The sequence below is a fragment of the Ciona robusta genome, chromosome 8 (assembly GCF_009617815.1).
Source record: "Ciona robusta chromosome 8, ASM961781v2".
Lineage (NCBI taxonomy): Eukaryota > Metazoa > Chordata > Ascidiacea > Phlebobranchia > Cionidae > Ciona > Ciona robusta.
The window spans coordinates 6,252,260-6,272,017 of NC_143242.1; the positions used below are offsets into that span (position 1 = coordinate 6,252,260).

The 19,758-nt window shown below is 34.6% G+C and overlaps 1 protein-coding gene and 1 long non-coding RNA gene across 4 annotated transcripts; one reads left to right on the forward strand and one right to left on the reverse strand.

The window, feature by feature from the left end:
- Positions 1-132: 132 nt before the first annotated feature.
- LOC149732800 (dual specificity protein phosphatase CDC14C-like) lies at positions 133-9,860 on the forward strand. Of its 3 annotated transcripts, none has more exons than XM_089882344.1 (14): positions 133-458; positions 1,198-1,288; positions 1,663-1,738; positions 3,185-3,277; positions 3,362-3,441; positions 3,830-4,047; positions 4,457-4,563; positions 5,057-5,180; positions 6,318-6,456; positions 6,996-7,206; positions 7,586-7,698; positions 8,068-8,286; positions 8,473-8,758; positions 8,874-9,860. In XM_089882344.1, exons 1-14 carry the CDS (start codon positions 215-217, stop codon positions 8,880-8,882), a joined length of 2,010 nt encoding a protein of 669 aa, XP_089738470.1. In that variant the 5' UTR covers positions 133-214; the 3' UTR covers positions 8,883-9,860. The 3 variants fall into 3 exon arrangements, with proteins under 3 accessions (XP_089738470.1, XP_089738471.1, XP_089738472.1); XM_089882345.1 differs by having other exon boundaries at positions 8,524-8,758; XM_089882346.1 differs by lacking the exon at positions 8,473-8,758 and having other exon boundaries at positions 134-458.
- Positions 9,861-17,863: 8,003 nt separating this feature from the next.
- LOC149732801 (uncharacterized) lies at positions 17,864-19,644 on the reverse strand. Its single transcript, XR_016385564.1, has 2 exons — positions 18,732-19,644; positions 17,864-18,181 (listed from the first exon to the last, which is right to left on the reverse strand). It is a non-coding gene; the product is annotated as an uncharacterized LOC149732801 (long non-coding RNA).
- Positions 19,645-19,758: the final 114 nt, after the last annotated feature.

Here is a 19,758-nt window from a genome sequence, read left to right on the forward strand (position 1 = left end):
ATTTATCATATTGTTGCCTCATTACGTAACAACCGCTTATTGTGTACATGATATATTGGTGTTTAAAAACTACATGCTATAGCTATAATGAATATGAAATGTTATTTTACTATTTACCTGCTGCAGTATGGTTAAAACAAATTCTATTATATCAGGTCAGTGTTCGGTGAAATAGCTCATTCCAGGTGCTTTTGAAAGTAGTTTAATTTGGTTAATGAAAATCCCCTTTTTAAGTTGGATCCTCCACAGCCAAAAGTTTCAATTTTTGTGCGGCATCATTCAAATGTATTTGGCTTCTGCGTTGAAGCACATGCACATAAGTGACCCGCATATCGATCGTTTTGATGCAAAAACTTCAATGAAGAAAGACGCTTTCGAAAGTTCCAATATTTCATCTTTGCGTCACTCAGCTGCGTCAGATGACAGCGACCTTGTCAGTGCTGCGGAAATAATTAGAGGTTAGTTTAAAATTTGAAATAAAAAAATTACTTAAACAATAATCACCTACAAAGTAGGATGCATGGTAACTTGTAAGCTGGCATGAGGTGTATGAAACAGAGAACCCTTGTTTAACGACTGTCATTTTCCAGCCACGCAAGGATAAAAGTTACATTTAGAATTTAAACAGATTGCTTAGTTTATATACCTGTTCTTCAGTGTTGTGTTGTATGTATTTTATGGGCTATATACTACAATACAAGTTGTTTGACTAGTTAGTTAAAATTTGTTGATGGTTGTATTGGTTTTTGGGTTACGTTTTGTTTTATTAGAATGTAAAGCATGGCATAATATAATGATACTTATTATCATTTATGTGTTCTTACGTGGTTGGATTTTTGGATTAGTTAGGATTTATTGGAGGAAAAGTTCTTTTATTCAATGTATTTCACTAAAGAACATTTAAAAACCAACTGAATTTCAAAGCAGCCAATGGAATGTTTATTAAGAATAAACAAGAAACAATATCGTTTTATTGATTCAATACAAATCCATTTATGTCATGCTTTTCAATGTTAAATTTTAGATCACTTTAAAATTTTTGTTTAGTTATCTATGTTAATTTAGTAGCCTATAGACTATATATATTATAATATTAATATCATATTATATGTATATTTATTAATTTAATTTGTATTTTTAAGTTTTTATGACTTTTTTTTTCTTAAAGTTTTCATCATTTTCCTTGTAAAATTTCAGATCAGTTTTACTTTGCGACGTTAAGGAGCAAACCCAAAAGCACATCCCACACTCACTACTTTAACGTGGATGATGAACTGATTTACGAAAAGTAAGCCACGCTTATTGATTCCTTGTATTATTTTTACCTCATCCATTATTTAATTGTAATTACGCCTCTATCCTTTCAGTGCTGGCCGCTGGGTTATGTGGATTAAAGCCTAAATCCTTGCGAATTACACGTTTAATTATACAATAGTGCTCACTAAAACATAATCAATCTTTTAATTTGTAAATAATGATCAATTTCTGTTGATTAAAAATGTTGCTCCTGCATTATATTTAGCCCCCAATACAATAATTATTTTTTTGTTTTCTATTATGTTTCCCTTAAAGTACCTACCTACTTTGTTTTAATGTATATAATGAAAAAAAGTGTTTTCTTTTATTTATGTATCTATATTGATTTAATTTGTATTTTTTAAGTTTTTATGCCGACTTCGGCCCTCTAAACCTGGCTCAACTCCACCGCTACTGTTGCAAAGTAAACAAGAAATTGAAGGTATGTATATATTTCATCATTTTCAATCATATATTTCCTTGGTAAGACAAAACTTTTCTGGGTAATGTTAAGTACACTTGGTTACGTTAAGTGCATAGCCCCGCTTGGTTATTTATGAACATGGGTTTTGCCGAGAGACTATTGTGTTAAATATCTTTATAGTTTGGCCAATAAAATTTTTTTAAAACCTAAGGACTGTAATACTGGATTGTATTTTTGGGGCAAAATTATAATGGCAATATTCGTAATATATTATCTGTAGTTCATGCAATAATTTAATATATATATATATTATTTATTATTGCATGTTGAAACTGTCCAACAAATGTTCCGACATTGTTATCTTTTTTGCAAGTTGGGATGTATGGCTAATTGGCTAGTCAATATGACACAATATTTAAATATACATACATACATTAATTAACATGACCCATACACACATTCTATAGTTTTATAAATGCAAATGATTAATTGTGCTTCATATAGTCTTGAAACAGTATTTGTGCTGTTGTGTAGTCCAACAAAAGTCACTTCATTTAGCTTTGATAATGGACAGGTTGGTTCAAAAGCACTTTAACCGAAACTTTGTAAAATCAAGATCAATCTTGCCTCCGTGCCGAGCGTTGTTTTAAATAACATTATTGGTTTTGTTGAAACCACTTTGGCTCACTTAAACTCATGGCCGTACTTTGTATGAATGGACGGGTGAACACTCCACATACTTTCGAATGCCAATGACACAATCGCCAATGTAGTTTTATACAGAAGTGCTAGTGATGTACCAAACATTGTGCAACAGTAGTAGTAACTCACATTTTAATGTTTCTATAAAATGGCATTGTGTTTTAACCGCGGAACAGAACTTGTAGGAACTAGGAAGAAGTGTATAAATAAGGGGTTCTATTTATATCAGCAAATATCTTATGTCACCAGATGCCGGTAATCTCATCACTTTCCACATCTGCGTTGTTCGGATAATTTAGTTTTGATTGGAATTTATCAAGCGTGGTTTTGCGCTCTCGTATTGTAATACTGCTGGTATTGTGTTGCCTTTAAAGATCATGCCCCGCACGCTTTTGTTTGCCATTCTTTAAATAAGAATGGATTAGATTACAACAAAGGCTCTGGCCATCGTGCTAGTCAGTATTAATATTCCACGATTGATTTGGTTCCGTATTCACCACATTACGCTTTGTTCAATAGTTAACCTTGTTCACGCTTTGTTAGCCCAAGCATGGCAGTGTTTGTACAGCACACATACAACACACTCACTGTTTCAAGTTACAATGAGTTGTTTTTTTACTCTCATGCTCCACACCTATGGCATTTTACAATTGTTGTAAAATATTTGACAAGCTTTTGAATTGTTTTTTATTAACAAGCAGTGTGAAACTGTTCTACCAATCAGACATGTCATATTAATATTCAAGCACTTATTTTTTACAGTCAATTTCATTAGCCAAAAAGAAGATTGTGCACTACACATCATTTGATGCGAGGAAACGTGCAAACGCTGCTTTTTTAATTGGTGCTTACCAGGTATGACTTTAGTAAACAACCCATTTGACTAATTATTTCGATTAAATACTTGTATGCACTCTGTAACACCGGGTTTACCTTTAGATCATTCATTTAAAGAGAACACCAGAGGAAGCCTACAGACCCTTGGTATCTGGCAGCAGTCCACCATATCTACCATACAGGTGGCTGAATGTTTATTTAATGTGACAGTAAATCAATCTTGTTTAAACTTTAAAAGCAAATCCCTTGCCGCAAACTCTGACGTTCAATCAGGATTGAAAGTTGACGACCACAGTATATAAATACCAGCAACATTGTTAGCAACAAATAATTTAGTAACCATAGAAACTGAAAGTCCACAGATTGTGTTAGCTCTTTTTTTACAGTTTTGTTAAGAACATTAAATTATACTTTCGATCTTTAATATTCAGTATTAAGTACACTTAAATATCATTTTCTTTTTTTCAAACGTCAGGAATTATGTGTTCATGATTTAACAGGTCATTCTTTTTTCCTTTTAAATACTTTTAATTTTACCCCCTTTTTTTACTTCCCAAACCATCAAAACAGGGACGCATCATTTGGACCATGCTCTTACAACCTGACACTACTAGATTGCTTACATGCGGTGGACAGAGCAATCACACACAGGTTCTACTGTCCGGATACATTTGATCCAGATGAGTACGAGCATTATGAAAGAGTGGAAAATGGGGATTTTAACTGGGTTTTACCGGAAAAGTTTCTTGCATTCAGTGGCCCACACCCAAGGAGTAAAATCGAAAACGGTTGGTTTTTATCCTATTTTGAAGCAGACATTTATAAGTTAAGTTTCCAATTTAAAAGGTTATGAATGCAATTGACATTTGATTTGCAATTACATTTAGGTGTATCTCCTGCCTATGCTTTGTATGCAGAATTATAGTTAAATTTAAATTGCATTTACTTCTTACATACCATGCACAAAACTTATTTTACCATTTTTTCACCATTCATATTAATTAAGAATTACAAACCAATATAGTCAGGCCTTAGTTCGTTTTACTTGTGTTCTTTATGCATAATTAATGATTTGTGCTGTAGCTTTACTGTTATTGTATTTTGTACTGTGTACAACACAACCAAATAACTAGTAGGGCCAGCCATTATGCTGATTTATGCTAACGTAAGTTATAATGTAATAAAATATGACAACAGGCTACCCTCTGCACGCCCCTGAGGCTTATTTCCCATATTTCCGTAAACACGGCGTATCCTGCATAGTTCGACTTAATAAAAAGATGTACGATGCCAGGAGGTTCCAGGTAACTTTAATTTATATTTGAGCTCCTAGACTGTTAAATGTCCCTGTTCGCTTATTTTTGAATCTGGTATCTTGATTTTTGATCTGCCACAAAACCAACAACATTTTTTACATAACAGTATTGGAAATCACAACTCAACTGACTGCAGTCTAAGCATGAGTGATGTTTCTAATATTCTAATTAGAATGTGTATAATGTGGTAACATATACAGGAAATAGAATGCTGACTTCAATGTATTTGTGTTAAAAATATATATATATAATAGCCTATCCCATTAAAAAATGTTAAAAAAATTATAATCTTCCCAAAAATTCCTGTAAATTTTAAATTTTATTCAAATCAATTGCTTGTATATGGCGATGTACCTTTAGATTAAAGCCGTTATGAATGGTCGTGCTTTTATTCTTAGAATGTACGCTAATTTTTCGCTTGTTTATCTCCAAATCTCCGCGTAAGCCATTACGCCAACCGCTGAACTATTTCTCCACACAGGACGCTGGGTTCGACCATCATGATTTGTTCTTTGTTGATGGCAGTACACCATCCGATTCTATACTCAAACGATTCTTGGATATTTGCGAAAACACAGACGGAGCAATTGCAGTTCATTGTAAAGGTATATTAAGTTGTATTGTGTAAACTGTAAATAAGCCAATGACATCAGTAACTGTAATCTAATTGAAAATGCGACTGATGCTACCATATAGAGAAATATATATGATATATCTCATATTTAAATATACAATTCGTTGTATTGATTTTTGTCCGTTACGTATTTCGTCGCACTCAATCCAAAAACATAGTTTTGTTACATACTGTTCATTTTTTAAATACGCGTTGTTTAATGTGTTTGCGTCTTTATTGTTTGTTATTGGTTTATGGGCAAACAACATGACGCATTTACGACCATAAAGTGCTTAGAAACTTAGTTGTCGACTTTTGATGGCGCTAATATTTTTCCACATTTTTCGCTGGTCCCATATAAGCTAGGTTAATGATTACTACCTAACCCGCGTCATCATACGTCACAATGCCTATTGTGTTGCGATAACAACGACAACTCCTTTTGAAGGCCGCTACTAATGTCGCTCTACCGGCCCCAACTCGCCCGTAGCTCCAATAACTCGGCGGTGAGCATTACAGGCCGTAAGTCCCTTTCTCACTTTTGTTACTGTTTTCGCAACCCATTGTTATGCCTGAAAATCGTGCTCTATCAAGATATTAAAAGCCAGGAAAAAGCTGCTAAAAAAACAATCGCCACCGAAGTGCTTTTTTTCCCCGCTGCCAAAATCACCTTTCACAATAGCGTTCGTTATCTATATTTTGTTGTTTCACTGTCGTATTTTGCGTTCTACCTAAAATGCAAAACAAATATTTTTTTCACTTATTATTTTCTATATAAAATTTACGTGATTTTTAGTCGGTTTGAGCCGTTCTGTAACACTGCAAAATGTGCAGAATGTGTAGATCTTATATATATTTTCCATGTTTGACGCGTTATTATATAGTAGGGTGGGGGGAGATGGGACATCTTTAGCACATAATATCCAAATATCCTGATCGTGTTTTAAACAATCAACAACAGTCTATGGAAGTCGTGAGGATACGATTTAAAAATTATTTAAATTTTCTTTGTTTACTACCAAATGTGACGAGAAAATAGAATGATAAGGTGTCCCATCTCCCCCCAACCATCTATACATTCTTACACCTCAAAAGTATTATTTTCTATAACATTCGTGTTATTTTACAGCCGGCTTGGGTCGCACTGGTACCTTGATAGCATGTTATATGATGAAGCATTACCGATTCACCGCAGCAGAGTGTATCGCGTGGATACGCATTGCCCGACCTGGCTCTATCATTGGTCCGCAACAACACTATCTAGAAGAGTAAGTAAATATTATGTGACGGTCGGCAAATATAGTGCCACGATAACAACATGTGTCTTTCTACAATACCCGAGTAGTTTTACCTCGCCCGCACAACGTCACGTATCTCTTGACACTTAAAGATTTTCTCCGTGATAAATTTGTGTCGATTGACGAACGTCCCTTGTTCATAACATGATGTATAACCACATCATTTCAAACACCCAGCTTCGCCTATATTAAAGATACCAACTAATTGAATCTTTTTTTGAAAACACTAACTTGACGACTATTGGACTTTTTCATGTATTTTAATCTTTAATCTACACTACTTATTTTATGTCAACACATACGATATACATGATATGAAACCACAGTAGACAAAATAGTATTTGGCACATTTGCCACATTCTAATCTTGTTTGGCTAGGAGTGCATTGCTTGACTTCAAACGGCGTTGTTAAATTGCTCAAAACACGATCAGAAATTTCGAGTTTTTAGTGCCAATGGTATCCCATCTTACCCCTCAGTACTATATCATTAATTTTCCTTGTTTCACAGCAAGCAACACAGCATGTGGGTACAAGGAGACATCTACAGGGCCGAGGTTAACCAGGGAAGAGGGAACCGTCTCTGCATGCGCCGTGTAACATCAGAAATAGACGATATTTCTCTGCGCGACAGAAACAACAACAATGATGACGTCACAAGCGTGGGCGGGACCGGAGACGAACACGGGACCGCCATCTTCTCAATAGTGGATAAATCGAAGGTAGGATTAACGTATTGTTAGTGTTATTGCAACTGCTTAATTGGACCTCAGTGCATTGAATCAATACTGTATTGAACGTTGACAATTTCTTCTACAATTTCCAGTAACCAAATTAATTTCCTCAAGTCGCATTAGATGGTTACTGTTGATGCCACGTACTGACTTGAGCAATATAGTAGGGTGGAGTAAAATGAATCTTGTTTTCATTTTTTTCTTGTCCCATTTGGCACGTTTTCCTAGCACCAGATCCTGACTGTATTCCTTTACACAAGAATCGTCCAACTTTTGGTACAAGAGGTTAGATTCGCGAATTTTTTTACAGCTAATTCTTTTTGTTGTGTTCCGCATATCAGCAAACTAATTCACATTATTTATGCAGGACGCTGGGGTTACCACACGCAGCAGGTCAGGGGTTGGTATGTCCCAGGGCGACCGTTTGAGGGCGGTGAAAGCACGCCGACACCCCCGTTCAGCCACCACGGGGACGTTAAAGTAAGTTTGATTTCGTACGAATTAAATTTTGTTTTGTAGAAAATAACGATATAATGTTATTGTATGCCTGAAGCACTTGGCGTAGATTAAATAACGTTTTCTATGTTTTACTTTTTACCTTCATATTTTGTCATGTGTAGTTCTGTTGGGTAAGATGGGATACCGTTAGCACTTAAAACCGATATTTCCTGATCGTGTTTTTAACTGGAGTCGCGCGATATACGGTTTTTAAATTCTGTTAAATTAGGTTTACTACTAAATAAGTCGAGAAATGCCTACCCTAATCTACCACTAGTTATTTTTTATTACTTATTTTTTTATATTTTTTTATTTTGTATTACTTACCATTACTTAAACGTGTGTCTTTAGATTGGATGACACGAGATCACATGCACGATCACCCTCCCAACCTGCAGCTCGTCATACGAGGCATTCAAGTCATAGCAATTATGAAAGTAATGTCGATCCCGCTGGTGTTGCTTCTCCACTCAAATCGTCCAAGTTTTCGAGCTCAAACAACTACAGCTCACCTGGTATTGTAACTCGTAGCAAGGCGAGGTCGACAAGCGCAAGTCTCTCTGCTAAAAGGTAAAGTTAATATATAAACTTGCAATGTAGATGGGCATGTGTTTATTTATCGAAACTTGTACCGTTCTAACGGTCTGTGTTTATTTCTGCATGTGTATTTCTTCTTATCTGTGAAGCATGGTAGACATGAAAGCATGTACGGCTTAGTTAAAACTGCATGTTTTGTGTTCTTGCACGATCACACAGCTATCCAGCGCTAGCTAGTCTGCTTGACACGAGCTCTTCGTATGGCAACAGTGACGACCACACCTCGTTTCCCGTCGGTTCTTCTGCTTATTCCTATCGGCGTAAAGCGCGCGGCTCGACGGAGAACGTCTCCAACACTGGGAAATCTCATCCCCAGCCGCGGGCCAGCGACGGCTCATATTCCCGCACCCGACGCAGCGAGAGTCGATCCCGGAATAGTTCGAACCGCGGTCAGGACTTCAGCTTGCATGGCTCGAGTGTAAAGTATCTCTCCCGGTCGCAGCCTGTAAGTAAACTGCTCGTTATACCTCAAATGCACTTGCATGGTGATGATTTTGCATGAATGCTTAGTTGTACCTCACCGGCTACCACGTAATACTAACTCTGTTATTTTTATACAGTCGATCTAGCCCGAGATCCTACACTACAAGATCTAGCACACGAATCTACACATAAACCCAGGAATCCTTTTACGTCAACACGTTCGCTCGTTTCAAGTTAAACGAGTCTGCTTTTCCAGATTTTAACCCTTTAGGATTTTTATATCGCGCTTTACTAATGACCAACTCATTTTACTTCGTATCGTTAAAAACTTCATTCAAGAGATTATAAAACATCTCGGCACCTGCAGTTACGATCACGACTACTGTAATTATTCCGCGCTCGTTTTTAACCATCAAAATGCACGGTTCTTTCTGCCAAACATTATGTAGTAAATTGCGGAACCGTTTAAAAAATTTGCTTCTTTTTATTTCCGCTAATTTTTGTCCATTTTACAATGAAACATGGTGCAGAATTGAACGTAAAGGGTATATTGACCGGTTAATTAGCGCTTGTTCGCGCTATACCCAACGTGCCTTCACTTAATTTTCGTGTGCTGGTTTTCAACTACCACAAATAGTACATCTCGTATTTGTCGTGCTTTAAATGTTCGAGCATAAGTGAACTAGATTAGCCGTGGTAACAAGTAAATATACCGCTCGTTTTGTGTGAAGAAACGGTGTTACGATAGATGACGTAACTGCCACGTTTTGGTAATTTCTGGTCGTACAGCTTCAATGAAAAAAATATATTTATGTGTCTTCTTTTTTTCGATATTATAATTTTTTACTCCCTATTTGGTTCAGATTTTATATTTGTGATTTTATCAAACGTTGTTTGGGCTAATGTGGACTCCACACATTCCTATAATGTTAAATATTAATATTAGCGTTATTTATCCCGTCTGTACTTTTCACTGGTGTTGTATATCTAGGTTTTATCGTGCAAATCCTAGTAACTCAAATTCTCTTAATTTTCTTGAGCTTTTTAATTTTTCACTCAAAACATCGTAGACAAAGCACTGATACGTAACTAACATCTCGTTGAAATAAAAATACCAATTTTTATTCGTCTTATTGTTGCTATATCAGATAAGTTATACAGTTCCAGACTTAGCCAGGTGACAAAACACGTGATTATCATGTAGTAGAGTGGAGGAAGATGGAGACCTTTACCACATGATATCCAAATATCATGTGGTTTAAGAAATTAACAACTGTCTGTAGGAGTCGTGAGGATGCGGTTTTATAATTCTTAGTAAAAGAGATTGAAAAGTTGCCCAACCTTAAAAAAATACGACTGTGATAAAAAAATTAAAATATTTATTTTCGGTACACCACGACTGAAATAAAAGAAAAAATAATACTACGACTGTGAAAAAAATTCTGATACACCACGACTGTGATAAAAAATAATTAAATTTTTTTATACCACGACCGTGATATTTTGTTTTATATATATACCACGGCTGTGATAAAAAAATTAAAATATTTATATACCACAACTGTGAAAAAAAAAATTAGGTACACAACGACTGTGATAAAAATTTTGATACACCACTACCGTGATAAAAAAAATTAAATTTTTATGCCACGACTGTGATAAAAAATAATTAAAAAATTTTATACCACAACCGTAATATATTTTTTTATACACTACGGCTGTGATAAAAAAAATTAAATATTTATACACCACAACTGTCAAAAAAAAAATTCGGTACACCACGACTGTGATAAAAATTTTAATACACCAGACCGTGATAAAAAAAATTAAAATTTTGGGGTAACACAACTGTGATAAAAAAAATAAAAAACTTATACCACGACCGTGATGAAAAAATCGGTGCACCACGACCCTGATAAAAAAATTAAAAATTTTATACTACAACTGTGATAAAATATTCGGTACACCACAACCGTGATAAAAATTTTGATACACCACGACTGTGATAAAAAAAATAAATTTTAATACCACGACTGTGATAAAAATTTTGGTTTACCACGACCGCAATAAAAAATATTAAAAAATTGTATACCACGACTGTGATAAAAATTTTTATACACCACGACTGTGATGAAATATAATTAATTTTTTTTATACCACGACCGTGATAAAAAATATTTTTTTATACCACAACTGTGAAAAAAAAATTTCGGTACACCACGACTGTGATAAAAATTTTGATACACCACGACCGTGATAAAAAAAATTAAAATTTTAATAATACGACTGTCATCAAATTTTTGGTTCACCAGGACTGTGATAAAAATTTCGGTTTACCACAACTGTAATAAAAAAAATATAAAAAATTTATACCACGACCGTGATAAAAAAAAATTACACCACGACTGTGAAAAAAAATTGGTACCCCACGATTGAATAAAAAATAATGAAATTTTTTTTTAACACGACTGTGATAAAAAATTCGGTACACCACGACTGAAATAAAAGAAAAAATTATACTACGACTGTGAAAAAAATTCTGATACACCACGACTGTGATAAAAAATGATTAAATTTTTTTATACCACGACCGTGATATATTTTTTTATATACTACGGCTGTGATAAAAAAAATTAAATATTTATGAACCACAACTGTGGAAAAAAAATTTCGGTACACCACGACTGTGATAAAAATTTTAATACACCAGACCGTGATAAAAAAAATTAAAATTTTGGGGTAACACAACTGTGATAAAAAAATTTAAAAAAAATTATACCACGACCGTGATATAAAAATTAAAATTTTGGGGTACCATAACTGTGATAAAAAAAATAAAAATTTATACCACGACCGTGATGAAAAAATCGGTGCACCACGACCCTGATAAAAAAAATTAAAATTTTTATACTACAACTGTGATAAAATATTCGGTACACCACGACCGTGATAAAAATTTTAATACACCACTACCGTGATAAAAAAAATTAATACCACGACTGTGATAAAAATTTTGGTTTACAACGACCGTAATAAAAAATATTAAATTTTTTTTATAGCACGACTGTGATATAAATTTTGATACACCACGACCGTAATAAAAAATATTAAATTTTTTTTATAGCACGACTGTGATATAAATTTTGATACACCACGACCGTAATAAAAAATATTAAATTTTTTTTATAGCACGACTGTGATATAAATTTTGATACACCACGACCGTGATAAAAAAATTAATACCACGACTGTGATAAAAATTTTGGTTTACCACGACCGTAATAAAAAATATTAAATTTTATACCACGGCTGTGATAAAAAAAATAAAATATTTATGTACCACAACTGTGAAAAAAAATTCAGTACACCACGACTGTGATAAAAATTCAGTACACCACGACTGTGATAAAAATTTTGATACACCACCACCGTGATAAAAAAATTAAAATTTTAATACCACGACTGTGATAAAAATTTTGGTTCTCCACGACTGTGGGAAAAATTTCGGTTTACCACAACTGTGATAAAAAAAATTAAAAAAAAATCCACCAGCACGACCGTTATAAAAAATAATTTACACCAGGACTGTAAAAAAAATTTTGGCACCCCACGATTGAATAAAAAAAAAATAACAAAATTTTAAACACGACTGTGATAAAAATTTTGGTATACACCACGACCGTGATAAATTTTTTTTTTTTTTTTTATAACACGACTGTAATAAAAATTTTGGTACACCATGACTCTAATAAAAAAAAATAAAAAATTTTGTACTACGACTGTGACAAAAAAAATTTTTTTTTTTTTATAACACGACTGTAATAAAAATTTTGGTACACCATGACTGTGATAACAAAAAATTAAAAAATTTTGTACTACGACTGTGATAAAAAAAAGTCAGTACACCACGACTATGATAAAAATGTTGATACACCACGACCGTGATAAAAAAATTATTTTTTTTATAACACGACCGTGATAAAAATGTTGATACACCACGACCGTGATAAAAAAATTATTTTTTTTATAACACGACTGTGATAAAAATTTCGGTACACCACGACCGTAATAAAAAAATAAAATTTTAATACCACGACTGTGATAAAAAATTTGATACACCACGACTGTGATAAAAAGTAATTCAACTTTTTTATACCACGATCGTGATAAAAAATATTTTTTTATACCACGGCTGTGATAAAAAAAAATTAAATATTTATATACCACAACTGTGAAAAAAAAAATTAGGTACACAACGACTGTGATAAAAATTTTGATACACCACTACCGTGATAAAAAATAATTAAATTTGTTTATAGCACGACTGTGATAAAAATTTTGATACACCACGACTGTAATAAAATATAATTAAATTTGTTTATACCACGATCGTGAAAAAAAATATTTTTTTTATACCACGGTTGTGATAAAAAAATTAAAATATGTATGTACCACAACTGTGATAAAAAAAATTTACACCACGACTGTGAAAAAAAATTTGGTACCTCACGATTGAAAAATTTGGTTCCCCACGATTGAATAAAAAAAATTAAAGAAAATTTTAAACACGACTGTGATAAAAATTTCGGTACACCACGACCGTAATAATAATTTTTTTTTTATAACACGACTGTAATAAAATTTTGGTACACCAAGACTGTAATAAAAAAAATAAAAAATTTTGTACTACAACTGTGATAAAAAAAATCAGTTCACCACGACTATGATAAAAATTTTGATACAACACGACCGTAATAAAAAATTTAATTTTTTTTTATAACACGACTGTAATAAAAATGTTGGTACACCATGACTGTGATAAAAAAATCAGTTCACCACGACCGTACAATTTTTTTTTTATAACACGACTGTAATAAAAATTCGGTACACCACGACTGTGATAAAAAATTTGGTACTTCACGACCGTAATAAAGAAAAATTTAATTTTTTTTAACACGACTGTAATAAAAATTTTGGTACACCATGGCTGTGATAAAAATAAATAAAAAAATTTTGTACTACGACTGTCATAAAAAAAAAAAAAAAAAAAAAAAAAAAATTACAATTTTTTATACCACGACTGTGATAAAATTTTGGTACACCACGACCGTATTAAAAAAATAAAAATAAAATAAACCACGACTGTGATAAAAAACCGGTACCCCACGACTGTGATAAAAAACCGGTACCCCACGACTGTGATAAAAATTTTGATACACCAAGACCGCAATAAAAAGAAATTAAAATTTTTGATAACACGACTGTGATAACAAATTCGGTACCCCACGACTGTGATAAAAATTTTGCTACACCAAGACCGTAATAAAAAGAAATTAAAATTTTTGATAACACGACTGTAATAAAAATTTTGTTACACCACGACTGTGATGAAAAAAAATTAAAAAATTTTGTACTACGACTGTGGAAAAAATTCGGTACTTCCCGACTCTAATAAAAACAAATTATACCACGACTGTGATAAAAAAAATCAAAAATTTTATACCACGACTGTAATAAAATTTTTTGTATACCACGACTGTGATAAAATAAAATAAAAATTGGTATACCACGACTGTGATAAAAAAAATTAAAAATTGGTATACAACGACTGTGTTAAAAATTTTGGTATACACCACGACTGTGATAAAAATTTGGTACACCACGTCCGTAATAAAAAAAAAAATAAAAAAAATTTATACTACGACTGTGCTAAAAAATTTCGGAACACCACGAATGTGACAAAAAAATATTTTTTTTTATAACACGACTGTGATAAAAAATTCGGTACACCACCACTGTGATAAAAAAAAATAACAATTTTTTATACCACGGCTGTGATAAAAATTTCGATCGACCGTGATAAAAAAAATAATTTTTTTTTATATAACACGAATGTGATAAAATTTCGGTACACCACGACTGTGAAAAAAATTCGGTACACCACGACTGTGATAAAATGAAAAAAATCGGTACACCACGACTGTAAATTTTTTTTTATTATACCACGACTGTGATAAAATTTTGTGTACACCACGACTGCGATAAAATTTTTGGTACACCACGACTGATGAAAATTTCGGTGCACCACGACTGTGAAAAAAAAATCGGTACACCACGCGACTGTAATAAAATTTTTTTTATTTTTTTTATACCGCGATTGTAATAAAAATTTTCGGTGCACACGGCTGTGATAAAATTGACAAAAATGAAAAATAATCGTGTTTAATCCATAATTTTACTTTTTTTTTCTCTGTATTTTCATGAACAAAACACTAATATTATTTCCATTAGACATAACGTTGAATCAACAGGCACAAATAGGTTCTCAATGTTAAAATCAGCAACATTTTGCAAAAATGTTTCAGCGGACATAAAATATGTCATAACGGGCCTAAACCCCACGGCAACAGACATACAAAATTCCACCATTCATAGAATTACCGGGCATATTTCACCCAAACATTTATGGAAAACATTCACTTACTTTTGGGTCTCCTTGACGTGAGAGGATGTTTTTCACTATCCACAGAAATTGTTTCAATAAAGATGGTAAACCTTTTTATGTTTGGTCTTAATTTATTAATTTCTAAACTTTTTCTAGAAATCATATACATGTGTAAAGACTTTGTTTCATCAAAAATCACGATTCTTATTGAAAATGGTGCCAAATGCAAATATATTTCGGCTCTGCATGCTTGTATACACATCTAACAGCAGGGAATTTTGCGTGTCATCCAGAGCAATTTCTAATTTCAATGTGTATCTATGACAGAACTATAGTACTACATGGTAATAAAGTTGCATTATACAATGGTTATGGTGTCCACCGTTTCGTCTAGAACTTAGGCACTACGGGTTTAAGATTCGTCCCTATATTTTAAGAAGGTATTATTGCGCAATACACTTACCGCAATTGCTACAATCCAGTCGAAATTGCCATTCATACAGAAAATAACCCAGTATACAAGTTATTTCAAAATAATAATGCAATTGACTATACCCTCCCCTGACGATAAGGGTTATGAAATATATTTAAAGTGTTTTCTAGAAGTTTTTGTATATTGGAGAGGGGTCAACTGATACATTACATTATGTCTTATTACATTGTGACATTACATTGGTTCTTGTAAACTGTTGTTGCAACCAAAAAAAAAACAGACAACCTGATAAAAAAGTTTATTGTACCAACATTTCATCTTCCATAGGCCGAGACAGCATAAAGGTATGACATGGATGTCTAACGGAAGAAAATGTCGGTACAATAAAGTCTTTACCGGGATGTCCATTAAATATTTGGTTTCCTATTTTACAGCGAAGATTCCAACCACGCCCAGGAGGCTGCTTCGCTTGTGGTCGTTGAGGTTTATTTTACCAGGACCTCTCGCCAGTAGCCCTAGTTATACCTGGGCCTTGATCTTCCTGAAACAAGTTGATCAAGGCACGTTAGGCAGCGATCGACGCCACCCAACGGTTTTAGCGATCGAGAGAACGCACAATACACACACAACCAAGAACTGCGACCTGGACTGACCGTCTTATAAACTGAACTTACACCTCCCAACACACCATCGTTATACGTGGCTTACCGCATTAAGAGGCGTACTGTGAGAAATTTGACACACGACACAAGAAATTGAACACGGCACACACTTCTGACCTGGTATTGGCTGATCCAATGTTTTTAGATATAAAATATAAAAGGGGTGAGCTGTAGCACCTAACCATTTGCACCACATTTGTTAAAGTTTGTGTGTGCATATTTTGTGCATAATGAAGTGTAGAACTGTAAATTCTAAGTCACCATGGTTGGACATCATGAGCCCCATTGTAGGTTAAAAGAGCCCCAATAGTTAGATAGGTAAGTAAGAGCCCCGGTAGTTAGACGGGCTGTCAGTGCTAATAAGAGCCCAATAGTTAGATATAGGCTACCAGTAAGGGCACAAATAGTACAGGCTCCCAGGGTTACTGCCACATCATTGGAGTAGAGGTTGCATAGAGATTGCGAACACGCATAACATCTGTACGAAATCAATTCCCCATTGGCATTTTTGCAAGTAAAAAGATTAAAAACGGAAACACAAAAAGGAGCTCCCCGCAACGTATTTAAAGCAAAAAGCGCCAGCGATTAAAAAAGACAAAAAATAATGTGAAACTCGGTACCGGTCGCAAAATTGCCAAAGATTGAGAATTAATACGCACATATATGGTATATACAAAACGGCCGACACCCCATGCAAGCCTCTATCCGCCGCAATGACAACCCCGTTTAAATGACCCAAACACCAGCAAGTTAGGCAACATAGAGCTTTATTAAAATCCAGTCATCTTTTAATCATTGTGACGTACTGTACTCCCAAAGATATAGAATGTTCACACCATGGATTTATCAGAATATGACAGTTCATTCTGTGTGTAGTGTAAGTGTGTGTCAATATACATACAATATAACACAATCCCCCAACACCACCATACCCCACCCCATACAATAAGCACCGCAACACAGCATTCTCTATGGGCTAATATAATAATAAATAACCGCTTTTATTTTGCCGCCGCCAACCGTCACGTCGCCAAGACTATAGTTTGTTTATCAAGTGGGGGCAACTGCATAAGAACGGATTTCGGGAGCTAACTGTATCTTGCTTAACGCAAGATTGATTGAACCGACTGATCTTAGGTATCACTTTCTGCCGCAACAGCGTCGCGTATTCGCGCTTGTATGTCGATTCAAAAAAAGGAATGACAAGGTAAACTGACATCTTAAAAAATAATTGGTTAGTATTTTTAGGGGGACATAACAGGGGGCTGGACATTTTATTAATTTTTGATTCCTACCCTAGTCGCAGGTTTGGCGCCTAATTGTTTTGCAGTTGGAACCCACCAGCTTTCGCTGACCGGACTTTTAACCAACCGGCGTGTTGGAATATGGTTTTCGCAAACCAGGCACTGCGTGTTTGGCCTGAGTGCAATGACACGTGTTGTGTCAGCCGCGGGTGCAGTGTCCCAGTTCTAACTTAAACTTCCTATCGGCGATACCTAGTTATAGCGATGTCACTTCTATCTATATAGTGCCGACTCCGGCCTTACTGATAAGTGACACCAGGAGTTTGGGTTAAATTTAGAGAAATCTGACCTGCGCGCACCGTTCTTATGCAGGTTGTTTACACACACACACACACACATGGAGAAATAAACCCAAGATTCCCAACCACGTTACATTACTAACGTGTACAGAAGTGGACTCCAATCCTTCCGTACATACTTCCCCACCACATACCGTGTATACCACATCAGCATTCAATTTTAAACAAGCATTCAATTAAGTTTAAGGGACTTTTTATGCTACAGCTCACATAAGTTAGTATTTACATCGACTAAGAATAAATCCTAGTCTGGGTATGCTATGGCTCCATCTTCGTTCTTACGTTCCGCCTTTTTCTCTATTCTGTAGAAGTAATAAAACGTTAAGATTTGCTGCCTATTTCGCCTTTTCATGCTTAGTAAACATATGCACCATATATGTCGTTTCGGAGTTAATATTTTTCGCCTTGTATATATGTTGGATTGTTGTAATATAGTAGGGTGGGGGAAGATGGGACAGCTTTAGCACATAATATAAAAACATCCGAATGGAGTTCTTAACAATTAACAACGGTCTATGGGGGGATTCGGTTTTAAAATTCTTTGAATGTTCTTTGTTTACTACTGAATGGGACGAGAAAATGGAATAAAAAGGTGTCCCATCTTCCCCCACCCTATCCTATAACATATTCGGTTAAACGCACTGAATACAAAGTCGTCTTGTTCATGAAACGTAGTTTAGGATAAATGTATTACCAGATTTTGCTTGAATACAGAGTCGCGTCATCTATACAGAATTATAAAACGGACTAACATATTTAAACCGATAAAAGCTACGGCTAATTATTTGCTTAGTTTTTAACCAGCGATGAAGTAGAAACACTCGGTTCTACAATATAAAGATACAAACTCACTTTTAACGTTGCCAATCCAAAGCTGCATCGGCGGCTGTCACTCAAGGCATCTTCATTCGTGAGCGAGATAACATTGATGTGATTTAAACACAAGACTTTAAACGTTTAAATGAATTAGTTTTTAAATTAACCATCTGTAAATCAAACCTTAAACATTAGTACAATAAATAGTTAGCTTACAATGCCCATATATTGCATATTCAATACTAAAACAATCCCTTATAAAAACCTTGCTGATGCCCTCACTTAACTACACTATAAATTCCAACTTCCTTAGCGCCAACTTCTCTTCCTAAACGTGGCAAAGTCAAAAGAATTCCTGCCACAAACTCACAAGAGAAAAAAAAACGAAAACGTGTTGGTCACGTGGAAAGCTGGGAACTGATTGGTTAATTGCTTGCAGCAACGTTGGTGATTGCGACGTAGCCATGCTAAATTGAATCTCGCGCGAATTCCAGCGCCCAGTGCTGCCTTTTAGAAATATCTATGCGCGAGTGTCGTGATAGGATTTGATGGGCAGTTACTTTACACCAGGTAACACTGAAATGTATTTAGAGCAACAGCGGATTGTGAAAATTACAGCAATAATTATTTTTGTCGGAATTCCTGCAACTTGTGTGAATACGCAGTGAACATTCAAGTCACAATATACTACACTGTTAGTTATTCGCTGTACGAAATATAAGCTACAAAAAACTATACAAATGTCGATGTATTTAACAATGCAGATTTTTAACTGAGAGAATCGTAAACTTTGTATTAAAACGTAGTTATTGATACCTCGGTATTATTGATACCTTGGTACTCTTTATCAGTAGGGCGTCGTGGTGAAGTGGTTAGCGCGCCTGCCTGTAACCCAGAGGTAATGGATTCAAGGCACGTTACTGCTACTATTGTGGCTGTGAGTCTCTTTGGACAAGACACTTACACTATTGTGGCCGTGAGTGTCTTGTCTTGGGACAAGACACTTACAGTATTTCTCCAATTCAGTGGTCACTAATGGATTGTCCAAATTAGCCATACAAAA